Source organism: Patiria miniata, unplaced genomic scaffold (assembly GCF_015706575.1).
Source record: "Patiria miniata isolate m_02_andy unplaced genomic scaffold, ASM1570657v1 HiC_scaffold_6, whole genome shotgun sequence".
Classification (NCBI taxonomy): domain Eukaryota; kingdom Metazoa; phylum Echinodermata; class Asteroidea; order Valvatida; family Asterinidae; genus Patiria; species Patiria miniata.
Window position 1 is genome coordinate 9,542,466 of NW_024037073.1, and position 22,897 is coordinate 9,565,362.

Here is a 22,897-nt window from a genome sequence, read left to right on the forward strand (position 1 = left end):
GCAGTCTGTTACATGGGCCCATAGCACTGGTCTGGGTAACCATCCATAGTGGTTAAAACTCAAGATGAAACAGAACTCATCTGCAATAACCAATGTCTTTGGTAATCATTGTCAATGAAAGGTTTGTTTTCAGTGATGCAAAACAATGTAACACAATCATTGAAATGCAGGTTAAATAAATAAACCACAGCAAGAAGGAGAGAACTAGTCACACTGTTCCTGGGTAAATAAATGGAGAACCATCATTTTCATTCTCAGGCTACAAATGCCTGATCAAGTTGAATACTTGATCAAATACCCAAGACCAAACTACTAAAACCATTGGCTCCAATGCATACATGTGCTTATAATACAAAGCAGTATAAAAGTTAAGATAAAAGGGGCATTTAATTGAAAATGTTGGGCAAAACCAAGATACAAAGAGGGCTTGGGTGGGAAGTTAAAGTTAGTGTTTCCGAATCTCCAATAAGAATAAAGCTGATCTACATGTACATTGTAGTCTCAAAAGAAATTTAACCACTTGTATAGAACATTCCAAGGTATATATCGGTACAATGCTTATGGAGCTGGCCCTCCATGATTTGCGTTTATTTTGGAAACGCTTAGCAAATCTATTTCAGCCCAATTTAAACGTTTAAACCTTTAGCCACGTCACACAGGCTGCATGCCACCTGCACCAGTGTTTGCACTCAAGCATGTTAGTATACAAGAATATACATTAAATAATTATGGTGCACAGCAAACGAAGGGCAGCATCGACACTGATCTACAAAGAAGATCTTTCATAATGGACTGTCTTTTGCTTTGTAAATAAAATGGTTTAAAGGTGTCCTTTAGTATCATTAATTGTGTGTGAAATGCATACGCGGGCAGATACAGCAAACACATATTCAATGCGGGTTTGGTTTAAACATCTTGGAAAATTAATTGTAAATGGATTAAGAATGTTTATCATTTAAATGTTTAAACGGCACCCTTTACCACCAACCATGCACAAGGGCAACAGCATGTGTGCCTCTCATGTCCTAGCTACTCTACTCATATTCATAATAAAAAACATTCTAAATATTTGAGAAAAGTGTATAGAAACTGCAGTGAAGCAAGTTACAAAGAAGGCTTGGTTGGGAAGTTTATCTTGCTGAAGTTTGTGTTTCTGAATGTCCAATAAGAATAAAGATGGTCTCATTTGTTTAAACAAAAAAAAGGGGATCTATTGAAAAGAACATATGGAGTACATACTTCGTCTCATGGAGATGACCCTCGATGAATAGACCATTCTATTTGGCACCGCCCACCATGTACATGTATGTGGGCAACAAATCGTTCACCTCTCCTATGTTCAATACCGGTATTACATGTGCCAGACGTGCACATGTCATACATGCGAATGCATGCACATTACAAAATGTGTACACACCTATGTCGGGCATAAATCATGGTTGTGATTGGTCAAAACTTCCTGGAGCGGGGTGTGTGGATCAGTCTATTGCCCACCTGTTTTCATGAAAAATGGTGGCGAGTATGGTACATGTACTGGTAGCTGGAAATATAAATGAATGTTGCGCGATCAGTATTTACACTTGTACCGTATCTTTAAGCAATACATGTAGAAGTAGAGAAGAACTTGCAACACATGTGGGTTTTTTTTTCAAGACTGATTGGAAATATTAAGTTTATTTTTCAACCTACAATGCACATAGAACACCTCATGTAAAAAAATTGTTGTTATATTTCTGAGGTGGTGTTATCAGTTTGGGACCAATTTTGTCATTTTGAGAAATGGGTAATTTTAAAAACAAAATCAAAATCCCATTTAAACACATGGAAGTATGTACAACTGTACAATCTCGAAATAAGTTTGCACATATGACTACGGTTGATGTACATGTGTAAGATACTAAATGTAATATAACACATGTAAACTTTCTATGTACATGTATACAATCCCATATCCTGCTCAAAGTGTTCAAGTCTGTCCCGTTTGTGAAGTTGCAATCAGAAAGTTTCTGTACATTGCACATGTCCATGGATGCATGGAGCATCAATAATTTTCATGGATGTTTTGTAGATATATAATGTCTTGATACCATTTTCGTATATTTTTTTCTTTTTTATTCCCTGCCTTTTGTTTTGATTGCTTGAACAATTACATTTTGGTTGATATCTCTAAACCAAGTGATACATGTACATGTAACTGTACCACCTTTCTGTAACTGCTAATTTGTGTGCAGGTGTGTATGTGATATCAGAACCACCCTGACAGTCCCATGAAGCAATGAACTTGCCATCTGCACTCAAATGGCAGATTTGATTTAAGACCAAAAGGTAAATATCACCTGCATCATCACAACACAGCCCCTCAGGACCACTACAACTTTGAGTAAACAGTTTGTTGCCATGTAAGTCAACAGCCATCAGCAAACCCTCCTTGCTGTTGGTGTAAATAAGCCGCTTGTTGCTGAAGATCAAACGCGTATCAATCTTTGGAGCAGGCAGTGTTCTGACGAGGGAACCATCTGGGTTGTGTAGAGATATCTGTTCCTTGTCCATGTAACCCACTGCTATCAGATTGCTGCTGTCCACTGCCAGGCATGTCGGTGTGCCATCCACGCCGGCCTCTTTACCCGGTAGGAACTGATGAAGGAGTTGGTATTCCTTGGTGAAGAACTTGACTGCAGGATTGTCTAGGATCAGAAGTTGATCATCCTTGTTGATGGCTAGAGCTGTTGCTTTCTGTATGTCATTAGGGTCATGGGGTTCGTTTGGTTTATCAGGGTCAGGTTTGTTGGTCTTTGCAGATATCAACTTCCCCGCTGGATCCAATGTACGCAGTTTACCATTGTGTGCCACGACCATTTCACTTGTGGAGTATGCTGCAATATGGTTTGTGCTGTACACTCTTGCAAAGGCCTCATCTCTCTCCCATTTCTCCTCCAAGAGCAGAGTCCCAAGCTGACCATCCTCTTTACTCTCCTTAAAGCCAAGGAATGACTTCCCATGCTTGATATCCAAACTCTTATGCACCTCCACCTTCTCATTCAAATCCCGCAGCATTTTCTTCCTGGACTTCAGGATCTCATAGCACGTTGCTGTAGTCATCGCTTCATTCACTTCACCCAGAATCTTCTCAGACGTTACCGCATATGCAAATTGTTTATCTCGTTTGGTGGCAATGGCCCTGGCCTCCAGTTTGAGTTGTTTTTCTTTCTCTCTGATTTTGGTAATTTCCTTTTCTGCTTTCTGTGAAATTTGAGAGTAAGTTTTTGCCAGCATCTTGTCAAGTCGGTAGCGTGAATGACCTGAAGAGGGGTTGGCAGAAACAAATTTTTGAATGCATTCTTCTGTTTTAGATACGGATTCTGTTACTTCTTTTTTACATTTATTGAATGCCTCGTCAATACCTTCATAAGAATGCATGGATTCTTTGTGGTCAATGTTTGTGCATTCATTGCATATGAGGACATCACATGTGTTACAATACAGACAGAGATCTTGATCTGGATGCTTGAAACACTTGGGAACTTTCTTGAGTTCAGTGTCCTCTGTTACTTCTTGGGAGTCAACAGGTAGCTCGGTCAAGTCTACAATCTTGTGAGCCCTCAGTGATGCCAATCGATTGTGTGCCTTCAGGCATTCTTGACAGAGATAATGCTTGCAATCAATGCATCGAGAAATGGCTTCGTTCTCCTCATCACATGCCTGACACATGACTTTTAACCCCTGACCTTCAGTCTGTTCCTGTTGATTGACATACTTTGAACCTCCAGGTAGCATGTCCACGCCGGCTTCAGTCAGGGCAGTTTCCTTTCGACACAACGGACAGACAATACTCTTGTCGTCCTTATTTTGTGTCAGTCTGAGTTCTTGCAGACATTTCAGGCAGAAGCTGTGTGAGCAGTCTAGCATCCTAGGATCCTTGTACTCGGTGTAACAGATAGGACATTCTTGAAGTTCCTTCTGAGTCTCATCCAAGACTAGATCGGTCACACCTCCTACTGCCATCTTGCTCAGTTGGACTCTACATGTACCATATAAGAGTGGAAAGAAAAACGAGCTTTCAACTAATATGCATACTACAAGATGCTGTATAATTATAGACTGACTCATGTTAAGTATACAGTGGAACGCCGCTATAATGAACATCATTGGATCCACAGAAAGTGTTCGTAATAATGATCCTTCTATATAGTGATTTTGAACTACTGGTACCCTCTTTTGACCAATAGTGAACTGGCATTTCTCACATCCCGCGGCCGCACGAGGAGTCATCACGAAATTTTAGCAACAGTCGGTTTTCCTATTTATTCCTTGGGCCGGGTGGTTTTCCCTTAATTTTATTCCTTGGGGAAATAATAGCCATCTGTAGCTTGTCGACATTCATACACGATGTAACTATGGGTCTATAAATTGCTTCATTTCAATTTAAATGGCGTCAGGGAACCAGACTGCAAGAACATGATTGTTTTTCTTGGTTTTTCTAGCATCTACAAACCCAAAACATCAAACAAGTCAGTGTAACAATATTTGCTGTAAAATACTAACTCCCAAAATCCATCCATTTCTGAAAATTACAGCAAAGGCAAATGTATATTCCCATAACATTGTCCACCTACCTACAAGTTCAACAGGCCTGTTTATGGGTACAGTTTGAAGTCGTTTCCTGCATGCAGTCTGTCAGCAGTATCAGCCACACCCTACTACAACAGCACGACTGTATGTTGTGTACACGGATTGTCCAATACTGAATAGTGCCTCGCTACCACAGTCAAGTGCACAGCAACGGCTGTCGTTATGACGCCAAAACTGTTTCGTCATGACAACACAATTTCTCATATGGGAAATTCCCAGGCTTTTATGAATAGCTTTTCATGAGAAACCTCTGACCTCAAGCATATTGTTGTTGGTTGTGGCTAGGTGTTCAGTGGTACTTGTACTTTGTACCCGGCTGCTCGTGTGCATGTAGGCAGAGGGATCGGTTTATTATAATTTATAAAAAGTTTATGATGATAATCTGTATGGGTTATTCCACCGGGTTGGTAAACAATGTGTGACATATATGACCATATTATGAGCAGTATGAATGCCTTGCTTGTAGTTGCTCTACATAATATTTGTTGTGGGGTGTTTCACTACTGCAGAAAGTTTGAAATCATTTCAATGTGCCAAAAATATGAGCAAAAATGTCATTCGGACGTAACACTTGTCTTGTATGCACAGCTGAAGAACTAGACTGGAAGTCTGTTTGAGTTCTTTACCCCATTTTATTTGCATACCGCTGATGCAGGTGAAAACTAAAGGAAAATACAAAAATTCATATTAAATAATACAATCATATAAACATCAAAATACACGATTAAACAATTACATCAATAGGTTTAGAGAGAATATTAGACCAATTGTGAACGGGCAGCACCTTATCGACAATATATACTCGGTTGCGGAGGAGTCAACAATTCATTTTAATGAAATACAATTAATCCAATGAATTATTTAAATAAAGAAACCCACTGATATTAAACTGACAATCATTCCCCGGGTAAAGAACCATCGGCACACAGTGAGGTATACAGGTTAAACTGTTGTTGGGTGTTCAGGGATTTACGGCGGCATTCTGGGGTGCTGTACATAATAATGTGAATAGCAAATAAATAAACATACCACAATGAAATATAATTCACAGATATAAATTATATAATAAATTGATATCCCCAAAAATCTGTACTTTCTGTTTCCATGTACCGGGGTGAAGGCCTATAAAATAAGGGCGTTGGCTCTAAGGAATTTCTGCATGAACTAAAACACACGTATCCATGATTATCCAGCCAGGCGCTAGTAATATAGTATATGGATAAATGCTTACAGGGAATTAAATGTTCAGACATAAACATGATATTAATTGAAGTAAAAAATAAACCAAAGTAAAAAAATACTTACAAATTGTTGGCTACCGAAAAGTGAAGTGAGTTGGTCCGGAGCGTGAACGCAACTGATTTGAATTTCCCGCACACCGGGGTGGTGCAAGCAAAAACATTACGTCATGGCATACCATAGATTCCTAAACAGGGTTCGTCTGGGACTGACTAGATTAGACTTGCAAATTATGTAAATAAGGGCTTTAAATAAGGGAAATAGTTACTCCAATGGAAGAAAATTAAATAATTGAATAAATACAAAGTGGCGATGATAACAACATTAACACCGTGTCAATGTCTAAGCCGGTGGAAAAAAAACTTGCAGAAAAACTAGGGGATTTGGGATAGAAAACATGAAGAATAATTTTTAAAATACAGAAAAAAAGGCTTTTCCGCAAGGTTTTGCGGAAAAGCCAATCAGATTTTCTACACATTTTTTCGTGGGCCGCAGAGAGGCCCAGTGCATGTTATAGGCAGTCTGTTACATGGGCCCATAGCACTGGTCTGGGTAACCATCCATAGTGGTTAAAACTCAAGATGAAACACAACTCATCTGCAATAACCAATGTTTTTGGTAACATCATTGTCAATGAAAGGTTTGTTTTCAATGGTGCAAATTAATGTTATACAGTCATTGAAATGCAGGTGAAATAAATAAACCACAGCAAGAAGGAGAGAACTAGTCAAACTGTTTGGGTAAATAAATGGAGAACCATCGTTTATTCTGAGCTGCTAGGTTACAAATGCCAAGTTGAATGCCTGGTCAATTATCCAAGACCAAACTACTAAAATGAAAGGCTCGATATGATGCATACATATGCTCGTAATACAAAGCAGTATAAAACTTAAGATAAAAGGGGCATTTAATTTAAAATGTTGGGCAAAACCAAGATACAAAGAAGGCTTGGTTGGGAAGTTAAATTTAGTGTTTCCGAATCTCCTATAAGAATGCAGCTGATCTACAGTGTAGTCTGAAAAGAAATGTAATCGTTTGTATAGAACATTCCAAGGTATAACGATAAATTCTTATGGAGCTGGCCCTCGATGATTTGCATTTATTTTGTAAACGTTTAGCAAATCTATTTCAGCCCAATTTAAACGTTTAAACCTTTAGCCACGTCACACAGGCTGCGTGCCGCCTGCACCAGTGTTTGCACTCAAGCATGTTAGTTACAAGAATATACATTAAATAATTATGGTGCACAGCAAACGAAGGGCAGCATCGACACTGATCTGCAAAGAAGATCATTCATAATGGACTGTCTTTTGCTTTGTATATAAAATGGTTTAAAGGTGTCCTTTAGTATTATTAATTGTGTGTGAAATGCATACCAGGGCAGATACAGCAAACATATTCAGTGCGGGTTTGGTTTAAACATTTTGGAAAATTAATTGTAAATGGATTAAGAATGTTTATCATTTCAATGTTTAAATGGCACCCTTTACCACCAACCATGCACAAGGGCAACAGCATGTGCGCCTCTCATGTCCTAGCTGCTCTACTCATATTCATAATACAAAACAGTCTCAATATTTGAGAAAAGTGCATAGAAACTACAGTGAACCAATTAAGTTACAAAGAAGGCTTGGTTGGGAAGTTTATCTTGCTGAAGATTGTGTTTCTGAAAGTCCAATAAGAATAAAGCTGGTCTCAATTGTTTAAACAAAAAAGGGATCTATTGTAAAGAACATGGAGTACATACTTCGTCTCATGGAGATAGCCCTCGATGAACAGACCATTCTATTTGGCAGCGCCCACCATGTATGTGGGCAACAAATCGTTCACCTCTCCTATGTTCAATACCGGTATTACATGTGCCAGACGTACACATGTCATACATGCCAATGCATGCACATGACAAATTTGTACACACCTATGTCGGGCATAAATCATGGCTGTGATTGGTCAAAACTTCCTGGAGCGGGGCGTGTGGATTTGTCTATAATTTCCCATCTGTTTTCATGACAAATGGTGGAGTATGGTACATGTACTGGTAGCTGGAAATATAAATGAATGTTGCACGATCAGTATTTACACTTGTACCATATCTTTAAGCAATACATGTAGCTCAGTAGAGAAGAACTTGCGACACATGCGGTTTTTTTTCTAGACTAATTGGAAATATTTAAAAAAAAATTCAACCTACAATGTACATAGAACACCTCATGTAAAACATTTATAGTTGTATTTCTGAGGCGATGTTATCAGTTTGGGACAAATTTTGTCATTTTGGGAAATGGGAAGTTTAGAAAAAAAATCAAACTAGCGCTTCCATTTTAAAAAAACATGGATGTATGTACAACTGTACAAGCTCCAAATATGTTTGCACATATGACTACGGTTGATGTACATGTGTAAGATACTGAATGTGATATAACACATGTAATCTTTCTATGTACATGTACATGTATACAATCCCATATCTGCTCAAAGTGTTCAAGTCTGTCCTGTTTGTGAAGTTGCAATCAGAAAGCTTCTGTACATTGCACACGTCCATGGATGCATGGAGCATCAATAATTTTCATGGGTGTTTTGTAGATAAAATGTCTTGATACCATTTTTGTATATTTTTTCTTTTTTTATTCCCTGCCTTTTGTTTTGATCGTTTGAACAATTACATGTTGGTTGATATCTCTAAACCAAGTGATACATGCACATGTACACAGCAACCCCACTGTACCAGTTCCTCCGTAATGTACATTTAACTGCTAATTTATGTGCAGGTGTGTATGTGATATCAGAACCACCCCGACAGTCCCATGAAGCAATGCACTTGCCATCTGCACTAAAATGGCAGATTTTATCTGAGGCCGAAAGGTAAATATCACCTGCATCATCACAACACAGCCCACGAGGATCACTACAACTTTGAGTAAACAGTTTGTTGCCATGTAAGTCAACAGCCATCAGCCAACCCTCATTGCTCTTGGTGTAAATAAGCCGCTTGTTGCTGAACTTCAAATATGTACCAATCTTTGGAGCAGGCAGTGTTCTGACGAGGGAACCATCTGGGTTGTGTAGAGATATCTGTTCCTTGTCCTTGTAACCCACTGCTATCAGATTGCTGCTGTCCACTGCCAGGCACGTCGGCATTCCATCCACGCCGGCCTCTTTACCCGGTAGGAACTGATGAAGGAGCTGGTATTCCTTGTTGAAGATCTTGACTGCAGGATTGTCTAGGATCAGAAGTTGATCATCCTTGTTGATGGCTAGAGCTGTTGCTTTCTGTATGTCATTAGGGTCATGGGGTTCGTTTGGTTTATCAGGGTCAGGTTTGTAGGTCTTTGTAGAAATCACCTTCCCTTTTATACCCAATGTTAGCAATTTATCACTCTGTACCACAGCAATTTCACTTGTGGAGTATGCTGCTATATGTCGATAGTCTCTACCTTGCACATATTCTGAAAAGGCCACATCTGTCTCCCATTTCTCCTCCAAGAGCAGAGTCCCAAACTGACCATCCTCTTTACTCTCCTTAAAGCCAAGGAATGACTTCCCATGCTTGATATCCAAACTCTTATGCACCTCCACCTGCTCATTCAAATCCCGCAGCATTTTCTTTTTGTTCTCCAGGATCTCATAGCACGTTGCTGTAGTCATCACTTTATTCACTTTACCCAGAATCTTCTCAGACGTTACCGCATATGCAAATTGTTTCTCTCGTTTAGTGGCAATGTCCCTGGCCTCCATTTTGAGTTGTTGTTCTTTCTCTCTGATTTTGGCAATTTCCTTTTCTGCTTTCTGTGAAATTTGAGAGTACGTTTTTACCAGCATCTTGTCAAGTCTGTAACGTGAATGACCTGAAGAAGGGGTTGCAGAAATGAATTTTTTTATGCACTCTTCTGTTTTAGCTACGGATTCATGTACTTCTTGTTTACATCTGCTAACCGCCTGGTCGATGCTGACGTGAGAATGTATGGATCCTTTGTGGTCAATGTTTGTGCATTCATTGCATATGAGGACTTCACATGTGTTACAATACAGACAGAGATCTTGATCTGGGTGCTCGCGACACTTGGGAACTTTCTTGAGTTCAGTATCCTCAGTTATTTCTTCGGGCTCAACAGGTAGCTCTGTCAAAGCTACAATCTTGTGACTCTTCAGTGCTGCAAATCGATTATGCGCCTTCTGGCATTCTTGACAGAGATAATGCTTGCAATCCATGCATCGAGAAATAGCTTCGTTCTCCGCCTCATCACATGCCTGACACATGACTTTTAACCCCTGACCTTCAGTCTGTTCCTGTTGATTAACATCCTTTGATCCTCCAGGTAGCATGTCCACGCCAGCTTCAGTCAGGGCAGTTTCCTTTCGACACAACGGACAGACGATATTCTTGTCGTCCTTATTTTGTGTCAGTTTGAGTTCTTGCAGACATTTCAGGCAGAAGCTGTGTGAGCAGTCTAGCTTCCTAGGATCCTTGTACTCAGTGTAACAGATAGGACATTCTTGAAGTTCCTTCTGGGTCTCATCCAAGACTAGATCTGTCACACCTCCCTCTGCCATCTTGCTCAGTTGTACTCTACATGTACCATATAAGAGTGGAAAGAAAAACAAACTTTCAACTTATGCATGTACTATAAGATACTGCATGAATATAGATGGACTAATGTTCAGTATACAGTGGAACACCGTTACAATGAACATTGTTGGATCCACAGAAAGTGTTCATAGTGACGATCGTTCGGTATAGTGATTTTGAACTGCTGGTTCCCTCTTTTGACCAATAGTGAACTGGCATTTCTCACATCCCGCAGCCGCAGGAGGAGTCCTCTAAACTTTAGCAACGGGTGGTTTTCCCTTTTATTCCTTGGGCCGGGTGGTTTTCCCTTAATTTTATTCCTTGGGGAAATAATAGCCATCTGTCGCTTGTCGACATTCACACACAATGTTACTATGGGTCGTTCGATGTTCGGGAATTAAAAGGGGTCCAAATAGTGTTTCATGTACAACCGGTAGATTTTTTGTTAATCTATTGACTTTTTTCAACAACAATGCTCGGTAGATGTTGTACATTAAAACCGGGAGCCAAGGATGATGTTCGGTATAGCCGAATGTTTGGTATAGCGGTGTTCGGTATAACGGCGTTCCACTGTAGTTCACTAACAGTTTGCATACATGTAGATGTAAATATGTATTTAAATCACTTCAATTTTATGCAGATGAAATCAAAAACATACATGCATATAACAATATGAAGGTAAATAATCAAAGAACATCATGACAGTCAAGATTTCTTCTTCTTGGATACATGAGAGCATAATGCAGTCTGTCATGGTGCTATTTATTATATTCCCCTGTGCGGCTGCATACGGTACAACATTTGCAAACATCAAAAAACAAAACATCCAAATTATTATGAAATACCTTACTAGACTGTTAGTGAATGACAGTCCAAAGCATCCTGTAAAATCATGGCACCTGGTGTGCTGACATTTTCAAGAATAGTGGTATTTTTGTATCAATTTCAAATTGGAAGAAAAATCAATTACTGCCCAGATACCATGTTTAGTCTGAATATTGTTTGCAATCGATCACACATCTATGAACGGGTCCAAGCCTTCTAGACTGGTTCCCCGACCTTACAATTCCCCGACCTCTATGAATTGCTCCATTTCAATTTAAGTGACATCAGGGAACCAGACTGCAAAAACATGATTGTTTTTCTTGGTTTTTCCAGCATCTACAAACCCAAAACAGCAAACAAGTCAATGTAACAATATCTGCTATAAAACACTAACTCCCAAAATCCATCCGTTTCTGAAAATTACAGCAAAGGCAAATGTATATTCCCATAACATCGTCCACCTACCTACAAGTTCAACAGGCCTGTTTATGGGTACAGTTTGAAGTCGTTTCCTGCATGCAGTCTGTCAGCAGTATCAGCCACACCCTACTATTACTACAACATCACAACTGTATGTTGTGTACACGGATTGTCCAATAGATAGTGTTGTGGATCAAGAATTTAAGTTTGCCAGAAGATAGAGATAGGACAGTCAGAAAGAATCAAAGGACAATCCATTGTGTCTGCATGGGATACAGGGCCCCAAAAGCTAATTACATTGGCTTATTCCATTAGGGTCCCATGGTGCTGTATTTCTCCTGTGCTAGCTTGATTATCATCCTCCACTTACCTACAATGTAGCCGTTTTATGGGTCGAGTTCAAAACTTTTCCCCCCTTTATGTATACAGTCTGTCAGCAGAATCAGCCACACTCTACATGTACTGCTACATGGACTACAACAGTGCTCACTGCTGTACTGTACGTGTTGTTCACGTTGTATAGTGCCTCACTACCACAGTCAAGTTCACTTTACTGAGTTGTAACAGCTTTCATTGCGATGTCGCAATTGAACTGTTTCCTCATGAACATTATTGCTCATCCTCCACTTACCTACAATGTAGCCGTTTTATGGGTACAGTTTGAGGTTTTTTCCTGCATACAGTCTGTCAGCAGACTCAGCCACACCCTTCTTGTACATGTAGGGCTTTGTAGGCCCTTGTATACTACAACAGCACGACTGTATGTTTTGTTCACGCATTGTCCAATATTACTGAATAGTGCCTCGCTACCACAGTCAAGTGTACAGCAACGGCTGTCGCTGTAAATGTTGAACTATTTCCTCATGAACACAATTCCCAGGTTTTTATGAATAGCTTTTTATGTGACATCTCTGACCTCAAGCTAGGCCCAATTTCATAGTGCCAGGTTAGGCCCAAAATTTGCTTAAGCACAAAAATGTTGCTTAATATAATCACGTTACCCACCGAACTCCATGCGATTGTTATGCTAAGTAAACAACAGCTAAATACCAGCCACAAGCAATGTACATCGCATGGAGTTTTGACCGGTAACATGATTATATTAAACAAGGTTTTTTTTGTGCTGAAGCAAATTTGATGCTTGAGCAGCTCTATGTAATTGGGCCCTTAGGTGTCCTGTACTTGTACATTGTACCGGGCTGCTCTGGTGCATGTACATGTAGGCAGATCATGGATCGGTGTATTACAGTTTATAAAAAGTTTATGAGGATAACCTTGATGGGTTATTCCAGTATGAATGCCTTGCTAGCAGTTGCTCTAAATAATATTTGTTGTTGGGTGTTTCACTACTGCAGAAAGTTTTAAATCATTGAATGTGCCAAAAATATGAGCAAAAATGTCATTCGGACGTAGCATTTGTCACTGTAAGCACCGCTGAAGAACGAGACTGGAAGTCTGTTTTGAATTCTGGACCCCATTTTATTTGCATACCCCTGATGCAGGTGAAAACTAAAGGAAAATACAAAAATTCATATTAAATAATACAATCACATAAACATCAAAATACACGATTAAACAATTACATCAATAGGTTTAGAGAGAATATTAGACCAATTGTGAACGGGCAGCACCTTATCGACAATATACTCGGTTGCGGAGGAGTCAACAATTAATTTTAATAAAATACAATTAATCCAATGAATTATTTAAATAAAGAAACCCACTGATATTAAACTTACAATTGTTCCCCGGGTAAGGAATCATCAGCACACAGTGAGGTATATGGTTTAAACAGTTGTTGGGTGATCAGGGATTTACGGCGGCATTCTGGGGTGCTGTACAAAATAATGTGAATAGCAAATAAATAAACATACCACAATGAAATATAATTCACAGATATAAATTATATAATAAATTGACATCCCCAAAAATCTGTACTTTCTATTTCCATATACTGGGGTGAAGGCCTATAAAATATGGGCGTTGGCTCTAAGGAATCTTAGGTGTCCACTTCTGGGACTCTCTTACCTGTTAAACCTTACATTTGCATATTTCTCTAGCCTAAGGCTGCCAATCGCTAGCGTTTTATACCACAGTAAATAGCGCCCTCAGCGCCCAGGCCCTCAGTACCTGTATCAGTCTGGTACCCTCGTCCTCTTTTTCTCTAGCGCTCACACGAGTGAGACGTAGATTTCTTAAGCTCTCGAAGGATTTGCCTTTTTCTTCCGTATATCGCTAAGTATTGATTAAAGTAACATTAAAATTAGTTGTACACAAAGTGTGTGTCGTCTTTTCATTTCTTGTGAAGAAAAATACCACTCCTTAGATATTTTCTTTGCCGTTTTCGTTACTGGAAAATCACCAGTTCTATCGTTTCGTTGTAGAATCATGGCGGAGTCACGCAAGATTAAGCACGGCATTACCCCGCCCAATTTTGTTACGTGCGGCGCTTGTCGCCACATTAAACCCCGGGCACGTGTGGACGCTCATGATTTATGCCCACGTTGCCGTTCATGCACCCCAGAAAATACCTGCGAGGTATGCCATACTTGGGGAGAAGACGAGTGGGACGCAGTTTCGGCTTGGCTTAATTCACGGTCGCCATCGGTGGACTCGGCCGTGAGTAATTCTCCCGGGTCATCACAACGCAAACGATCGACCAAAAAAAAATTGGGTACACCTTTACACCGGGGACACGCTTTCCGGGCCTCTGGCCCCCGCTAAGAATACCAAATACGCTGGGGCTGCGCCTTCCGGGCCTCCAGTCCCCATACGTACTTCAGACAGCAACCGACCAAGCCACCCATGTACCGGAGACACGCTTTCCGGGCCTCTGGCCTCCGGTACACCGGGTGCAGGGAATAGGGCTACGCCTGCCGGGCCTCTAGCCCCTACTCCCGGTAAAAAGAAAAGCAAAAAATCGGACCACGCCGCCGGGTCCGGAGCTATGCCTTCCGGGCCTCTAGCCTCCGGTGCCCCGGAGAGGGATAACAGGGTGGCTCCTTCCGGACCCCTAGTCCCGTCTTCCGGCAAAGCGTGCGGTAAGAAAGTGGGCCGAACCGGGGACGAGCAGACGTCCTCCGCACCCTTAGCCCCCGAGACGAGACGATCCGGGTAATTTCCGGGATACAGATCCGACCCAGATGGAAACCGGGTCGCCCGGGACTCACCGGAGCCGGAGAGATACGGTTTTGAAGGGTAAGCACCGCCATCACAAGAAACTCCGGCGCCGTTATTATAGCTCCAGTTCCTCTTCGGTGGAGTCCGTCTCGAGCTATTCTTCGGGCTCCCGACGCTCGCGTCGCCGGAGCTCTCGATCCAACAACATAAAAAAAATGTTGTTACAGGGTTTCCAGCAATTATCGGCTACGATAACATCGTTGGTTCCTAAACCGATTGGGCAAACTTCGGTTAACGAACCCGTTACTGTTAGCCCTTCACAGGATCATGAGTCCGGTGATCAGATGTCAGTTTTTCCCTCCGATAATTTATCTTCGGATTTTGACAACCGTCCACGTCCCCGTGCAGCCGTAGACAAACAATCGGCTTCAGCTGAGGGTCACAAAGATCAATTCGCTGAGCCCGAGTGCCGGGAGGAGGGCGAAATGCCCAAACTTCCCACGGTCGTCTCGTCCGATGACGAGTCTGCCATTTCGTTACCTCTTTCTGCTTCTGACCAAAGATTACGGGTTTTGATGAAAGACATGGTCAGAGTGCTCAACATATCACCGGCCGACGACCCGACGCCAGATGAAAGTGGCCGCCGATCCTACAAAAAACGTACCGGCCCGGCTGAATTCCGGGACTCAGGATTTCCTGGTCTTTCTGATTGATCGGTCTTGTGCCGATCGGATCAAGACATTAGCGGCGGTAAAGAAATGGCGCCCTCTTGCGAAGAGAGATACACGGCCGTTTCGGGTACCGCGGTCTGATTTTGAGGAATTTCTTTCAGTCCCGGCTATGTCAGATACAGTCAAAGATAAAATCGCGGCCGATTCTACTGGCCGTACGTCACGTAAATCTCCATTTGTCAGCCGTGAAAGAAATAAAATGGAGGATACTCTTGCAAAAGTTGACACAGCATCCCGAGCAGGGTTGCGAGTGTCTTGTTTTCTGCAACTATTGTCTGAGTTTCTTGTCTGTCCGTGTGAAGCAGACTCTCCAGTATCTCCTGAGACAACAGAACTAGCATTTCGTTGCTTGGACGATTGTCTCCGTATTTGCATGGACCAGTTTGTCCGAGTTTCCATGTGTGCTACTACAGCTCGTAGGGCCAATGTTCTGGATGCCATTTTTCTCCCATCAGAGGGAGCAAGGGCACGCCTTGAATCACTTCCCCTTTTGGGAACAGATTTGTTCAATGGGAAGTTTCAAGAGGCCATGGAGGCCGAGGCCAAACGTTTGGAGGCTAAACGTTTGGAGGCTACAGACAAAATAAATCTGCGAAAGCCTACAAGGGCAAGCACGACATCTGTTAGGGGGAATAAACAACCTGCTAATACTGGTAGCCAGCGGTTTCCCCGTAAGCCTTAATTTGAAGCCCTTTCGTGGGCGTGGCCGAGCCTTCACATCCAAACCTAGTCCACAGGATCCGGATAAATCAAATCCATCCAGTACAGTGCTGTGGCCTCGTGGTTAAGGGCACTGATTCGTGGTCTGCGGGTAAAGCTGCAGGTTGTGGGTTCGAGTCCTGGCGGGGTCATGGTGCGTGTGCACTTGGGCAAGGCACTTTGTCACTCATTGCTTCTCTCCACCCAGGAGTAAATGGGTACCTGTGAGGGCAGAGATGGTTATTGTGATTGAATTAGCTACCTTGCGCCTAACAGGCTGCATCGAGCTGTATACTCCCCAGGGAGCTGAGATGGTATTTGGAATGTTTCATGTGCCCAATGAGCAGGGGTAATAATGATGTAGCGCCTTGAGCACCAGTCCTGGTGGATACGTGCGCTTTATAAATAGCCAATATTATTATTAATATTATTATTATTCACCGGTTCGCGAGAGCGCACCTTTCGACCCTCATACACTCCCTGGCCTAAATCAAGTTATGGAGGCTACCGCCGGGGATCCTGGCGTAAATGACTATTCAACTACCACGGCCTACTACACAGGGCCAGTAGGAGGCCGTCTCAGACATTTCGCAGAGATTTGGGCCCTTTCCTGTCAAGACAAGTGGGTACAGGACACCATAAGGCAGGGGTATGCATTAGAATTCACAAGCACACCCCCATCGGGCTTTACTCCACATCCAACTCCCATTCCAACAGACAAGCAAAAACGCCTTGCACTGGAAAACGAAATTCAAACCCTACTCCAGAAACAGGCAATTCACCTGGTTCAACGGGGAGATATAAGGCACGGATTCCACTCGTCATTCTTCCTAACACCAAAGAAGAACCCAGGCGAGTGGTGTCCTATACTGAATCTGAAACCCTTAAACAGGTATATTCGGCCGAAAAGATTCAGGATGGAGACGCTGCGTACAGTCCTCGAGGCTCTACCGGTACCAGCTTGGGCATCCTCACTAGATTTACAGGATGCATACCTACATGTCCCAATTTCAAAGGACCATGTTCACTTCCTTCGGTTTCAGTACCACGGAAAAACTTACGAGTTCAGTTGCCTTCCATTCGGCCTTTCAACAGCCCCAAAGGTGTTTACCAGAATAGCAAAAACTGTTGCATCAATTCTGCGGAAAAGGAACATTCAGATTTTTGTTTACCTCGACGATTGGCTCGTCGTGGGCTCAACCAGAGAGGAGACTCTAAGGGCAATCAGACTAACGCAAGAACTAACAGTCCGGTTGGGTTTTCTGATAAATCAGAAAAAGTCTCATCTGGAACCTTCCACACGGCCAGTCTATTTAGGGGCCGAGTTGGATCTCCTGCAGGGCGTAGCTGTACCTACTCAGGAAAGAATTCACAACCTAATAGAGTGTGTAACACTTTTTCTGCCTGCCAAAATAGCCCCGGCCATAGCATGGTTACGTCTTCTGGGGCTCATGGCAAGTATGGTGGACATAGTCCCGTGGTGCAGACTAAGGATGCGACCCATTCAGCTCCATCTTCTTGCCCACTATCGGCCAAAACTGCATTCAATAACTCATCTCGTACCAGTCGTTCAAGATATTCAACCACATCTACGTTGGTGGCTGAATCCATCCAACCTCAACATAGGTCTGTCTTTCATTCCAACCAAACCGAAAATGACCTTAATAACGGATGCTTCCAACCACGGCTGGGGGGCGCATCTCGGCACAGAACCAGTTGCGGGGAATTGGAACCCAGACGAGAGGGTCCTCCATATCAACGTTCTCGAGCTGCTGGCTGTCAGAAAAGCACTGATCCACTTCCAGCGCACAATAAAAGGTCATGCAGTGCTAGTAAAGTCCGACAACTCCACCGTTGTCTCCTACATAAACCGTCAAGGAGGCACACGGTCCCCTCAGCTTTGTCTTCACACTTGGGATCTCCTAATGTGGTGCACCACGAACGACATAACGTTGACGGCACTTCACATTGCTGGCAAGCTGAACCTCATGGCAGATGCTCTCTCCAGGGGGAAAATAATCCCGACAGAATGGACGCTACATCCAACGGTAGTCCAGAACATTTTTCAAAGGCTCGATCGCCCGCACATAGATCTGTTTGCATCAGCCCTCAACAACCATCTGCCGGTATACTGCGCACGAAGTCCCGATCCCCATGCGTGGGCAATGGACGCCCTTTCCATAAGCTGGACAAACATGTTCGGATACGCATTTCCACCAATCTCTCTCCTTCCGAAGGTCCTGAGGAAGATAGAGTCGGATCATTGCAAAATAATCCTCATCGCCCCATTCTGGCCTCGTCAGCCTTGGTTTCAGAGGATAGTCAATCTTCTGATTCACACACCAATAATACTCCCTCAGAGGGTAGATCTTCTTGCTCAACCCCGCTCCAAAATTCTACTGCCAGAGCCAGAGACACTTCACCTGACGTGTTGGCTATTGTCGAACAGTCTCTCCGAACAGCAGGACTTTCGGCAAACGCTGCCACCATTGCTGCCCAAAGTCGTAGGGCCTCAACACGACAGTCATATAATAGCCGACTACGACATTATTATAAATGGTGCAGAGACAAGTCTATTGATCCATCCACAGCATCTGTAGGACAAATCAGTGATTTCCTCATGGAACGGTTTACACAAGGCCTCTCCGTTTCCACAGTTCGAGGCTACCGTTCCGCAATAGCGGCAGTTCATACAGGTTTTTCTGACGGATCAACAGTTTCAAACAGCATCCTCTTAAAACATCTACACCGGGGTATGTTTGTAAGTCGCCCACCGCAACAACGACTAGTCCCTTCTTGGGACTTGGGGTCAGTTCTGTCGGCATTGACAAAGCCGCCATATGAGCCCCTTGCTAATGCCTCTCTGCTAAACTTGACATTAAAAACAATTTTCCTGATAGCAGCGGCTACAGCCAGGAGACGCAGTGAGTTGCATGCCCTTACCATAGAACAGGGTCATGTACGATGGGAACCACATGGAGTTCGACTGATTCCTCATAAAATGTTCCTGGCCAAGAATCAGTCATCAACTTTCCAACCATCGGATATTTTTATTCCTGAGATAAAAACTATCTCTTCAGTCAGAGATGACAAACTCTGGTGTCCGGTTCGGGCCCTCAAGTGGTATTGCTCCCTAACCAAGCCCCTTAGGGGTGAGACCAACCAGTTGTTCATTACGACAACTCAGCCTTATTCAGGGGCATCACGGGACACGATCTCCCGATGGATAGTTAGGACAATCAACTCTTCTGTACCAGATTGGCCTACACGTTCAGAGAACACTGCCCATGCTCATGACACAAAAGCATTAACAACATCATGGGCATTTTTGAAAGGCGTTCCTCTGCCAAACATTCTACAGGCAGCTGCTTGGAAAACGCCATCAACTTTCGTCTCGTGCTACCTGAAGGACGTTCTATGTTCAGAAGGTCAAGCGGGACAAGTAGCCCTCTCGGCTGCCATGGCATCTCATCCCAACCATCAGGACAGGTTGACTGCCTCCAACACCTAGTCGACTAGAACTCCGTATACCTGTAGTAGGTGAGTCCTTTTCCACATACTTTGGTAATGTCTACCTATCAATTTTGGTGAGAACACGAGGGGACATACCAATCTAATTCAGGTAGTGCTTAGAACAGTAGTACCTATGGCAGCCTCGCCCTAGCCCTCCTCCTATAGACGGTGCTAATCTATGCAAATGTAAGGTTTAACAGGTAAGAGAGTCCCAGAAGTGGACTCCCCCAAACTAAAGGTGATTTGTGAGTCCACGAGGGGACGATACTTACCTGTTAAACCTCCCACCCTCCTTCCCCACTTGGGGCTCAGCTGGCAGGGATTACTAAGTGCTCGCGATAGAGATAAAGAGGACGAGGGTACCAGACTGATACAGGTACTGAGGGCCTGGGCGCTGAGGGCGCTATTTACTGTGGTATAAAACGCTAGCGATTGGGAGCCTTAGGCTAGAGAAATATGCAAATGTAAGGTTTAACAGGTAAGTATCGTCCCCTCGTGGACTCACAAATCACCTTTGATTTGGGGGAATTTCGGCATGAACTAAAACACACGTATCCATGATTATAGAGCCAGGCGCTAGTAATATAGTATACGGATAAATGCTTACAGGGAATTAAATGTTCAGAAATAAACATGATATTAATTGAAGTAAAAAATAAATTCAGTTAAAAAGTACTAACAAATTGTTGGCTACTGAAAAGTGAAGTAAGTTGGTCCGGAGCGTGAACACAACGGATTTGAATTTCCCACACGCCGGGGTGGCGCAAGCAAAAACATTACGTCATGGCATACCATAGATTCCTAAGCAGGGTTGGTCGGGGACTGACTAGATTAGACTTGCAAATCATGTAAATAAGGGCTTTTAATAAGGGAAATAGTTACTCCAAGGGAAGAAAATTAAATACGGGAATAAATACATAGCGGCGACAATAACAACATTTACACCGTGTCAATGTCTAAGCCGGCGAGAAAAAAAAAGTGTAGAAAGTCTATGGGATTTTGGATAGAAAACATGAAGAAGAAACAAAAAACCGAGAAAAAAAGGCTTTTCAGCAAGGTTTTGCGGAAAAGCCAATCATATTTTCTTCACATTTTTTCGTGGGCGGCAGAGAGGCCCAGTGCATGTTATAGGCAGTCTGTTGCATGGGCCCATAGCACTGGTCTGGGTAACCATCCATAGTGGTTAAAACTCAAGATGAATCACAACTCATCTGCAATAACCAATGTCTTTGGTAATCATTGTCAATGAAAGGTTTGTTTTCAGTGGTGCAAAACAATGTTACACAATCATTGAAATGTAGGTTCAATAAATAAACCACAGCAAGATGGAGAGAACTAGTCAAACTGTTTGGGTAAATAAATGGAGAACCATCTTTTTTATTCTGAGGCTACAAATGCCTGATCAAATTGAATGCTTGATCAAATACCGAAGACCAAACTACTAAAACCAAAGGCTCCAATGCATACATGTGCTCATAATACAAAGCAGTATAAAAGTTAAGATAAAAGAGGCATTTAATTTAAAATGTCGGGCAAAACCAAGATACCAAGAAGGCTTGGTTGGGATGTTAAAGTTAGTGTTTCCGAATGTCCAATAAGAATGAAGCTGATCAACATTGTAGTCTCAAAAGAAATCTAATTGTTTGTATAGAACATTCCAAGGTATAACGTTACATTCTTATGGAGCTGACCCTTGATGATTTGCGTTTATTTTAGAAACGTTTAGCAAATCTATTTCAGCCCAATTTAAATGTTTAAACCTTTAGCCACGTCACACAGGCTGCATGCCACCTGCACCAGTGTTTGCACTCAAGCATGTTGGTTACAAGAATATACATTAAATAATTATGGTGCACAGCAAACGAAGGGCAGCATCGACACTGATCTACAAAGAAGATCATTCATAATGGACTGTCTTTGCTTTGTAAATAAAATGGTTTAAAGTGGTCCTTTAGTATTATTTATTGTGTGTAAAATGCATACGAGGGCAGATACAGCAAACATATACAATGCGGGTTTGGTTTAAGCATTTGGAAAATTAATTGTAAATGGATTAAGAATGTTTATCGTTTCAATGTTTAAACGGCACCCTTTACCACCAACCACGCACAAGGGCAACAGCATGTGCGCCTCTCAAGTCCTAGCTGCTCTACTCATATTCATAATACAAAACAATCTAAATATTTGAGAAAAGTGCATAGAAACTGCAGTGAAGCAATGTACAACGAAGGCTTGGTTGTGAAGTTTAACTTACTGAAGTTTGTGTTTCTGAATGTCCAATAAGAATAAAGCTGGTCTCATTTGTTTTAACAAAAAAAGTGATCTATTGAAAAGAACATGGAGTACATACATCTCATGGAGGTGACCCTCGATGAACAGACCATTCTATTTGGGACCGCCCACCATGTATGTGGGCAACAAATCGTTCACCTCTCCTATGTTCAATACCGGTATTACATGTGCCAGACGTGCACATGTCATACATGCGAATGCATGCACATTACAAATTTGTACACACCTATGTCGGCATAAATCATGGCTGTGATTGGTCAAAAGTTCCTGGAGCGGGGCGTGTGGATTTGTCTATAATTTCCAACCTGTTTTCATGACAAATGGTGGAGTATGGTACATGTACTGGTAGTTGGAAATATAAATGACTGTTACACGATCAGTATTTACACTTGTACCATATCTTTAAGCAATACATGTAGAAGTAGAGAAGAACTTGCGACACATGCAAGGTTTTTTTTCAAGACTGATTGGAAATATTAAGTTTATTCTTCAACCTACAATGTACATAGAACACCCAATGTAAAAAAATTGTTGTTATATTTCTGAGGTGATGTTATCAGTTTGGGACAAATTTTGTCATTTTGGGAAATGGAAAAAACTATCAAACTAGCGCTTCCATTTAAACACGTGAAAGTTTGAACAACTGTACAAGCTCCAAATAAATTTGCACATATGACCACGGTTGATGTACATGTGTAAGATACTAAATGTAATATAACACATGTAAACTTTCTATGTACATGTATACAATCCCATATCTGCTCAAAGTGTTTCAAGTCTGTCCTGTTTGTGAAGTTGCAATCAGAAAGTTTCTGTACATTGCACATGTCCATGGATGCATGGAGCATCAATAATTTGCATG

The 22,897-nt window shown here is 42.1% G+C and overlaps 3 protein-coding genes across 3 annotated transcripts; 1 reads left to right on the forward strand and 2 right to left on the reverse strand.

Moving 5' to 3' along the window:
* Positions 1–204: 204 nt before the first annotated feature.
* Positions 205–3,944, reverse strand: LOC119742818 (E3 ubiquitin-protein ligase TRIM71-like). The gene is made up of 3 exons (XM_038218999.1): positions 3,402–3,944; positions 2,560–3,209; positions 205–219 (listed from the first exon to the last, which is right to left on the reverse strand). Exons 1-3 carry the CDS (start codon positions 3,904–3,906, stop codon positions 205–207), a joined length of 1,170 nt encoding a protein of 389 aa, XP_038074927.1. The 5' UTR covers positions 3,907–3,944.
* A 3,536-nt stretch (positions 3,945–7,480) lies between these two features.
* LOC119742821 (E3 ubiquitin-protein ligase TRIM33-like) lies at positions 7,481–10,419 on the reverse strand. The gene is made up of 3 exons (XM_038219002.1): positions 9,802–10,419; positions 8,965–9,654; positions 7,481–7,534 (listed from the first exon to the last, which is right to left on the reverse strand). Exons 1-3 carry the CDS (start codon positions 10,417–10,419, stop codon positions 7,481–7,483), a joined length of 1,362 nt encoding a protein of 453 aa, XP_038074930.1.
* A 7,240-nt stretch (positions 10,420–17,659) lies between these two features.
* On the forward strand, positions 17,660–19,741 carry LOC119742822. The gene has a single exon (XM_038219004.1). The coding sequence runs from the start codon at positions 17,660–17,662 to the stop codon at positions 19,739–19,741; it is 2,082 nt and encodes a 693-aa protein (XP_038074932.1).
* The last annotated feature ends 3,156 nt before the right edge of the window (positions 19,742–22,897 follow it).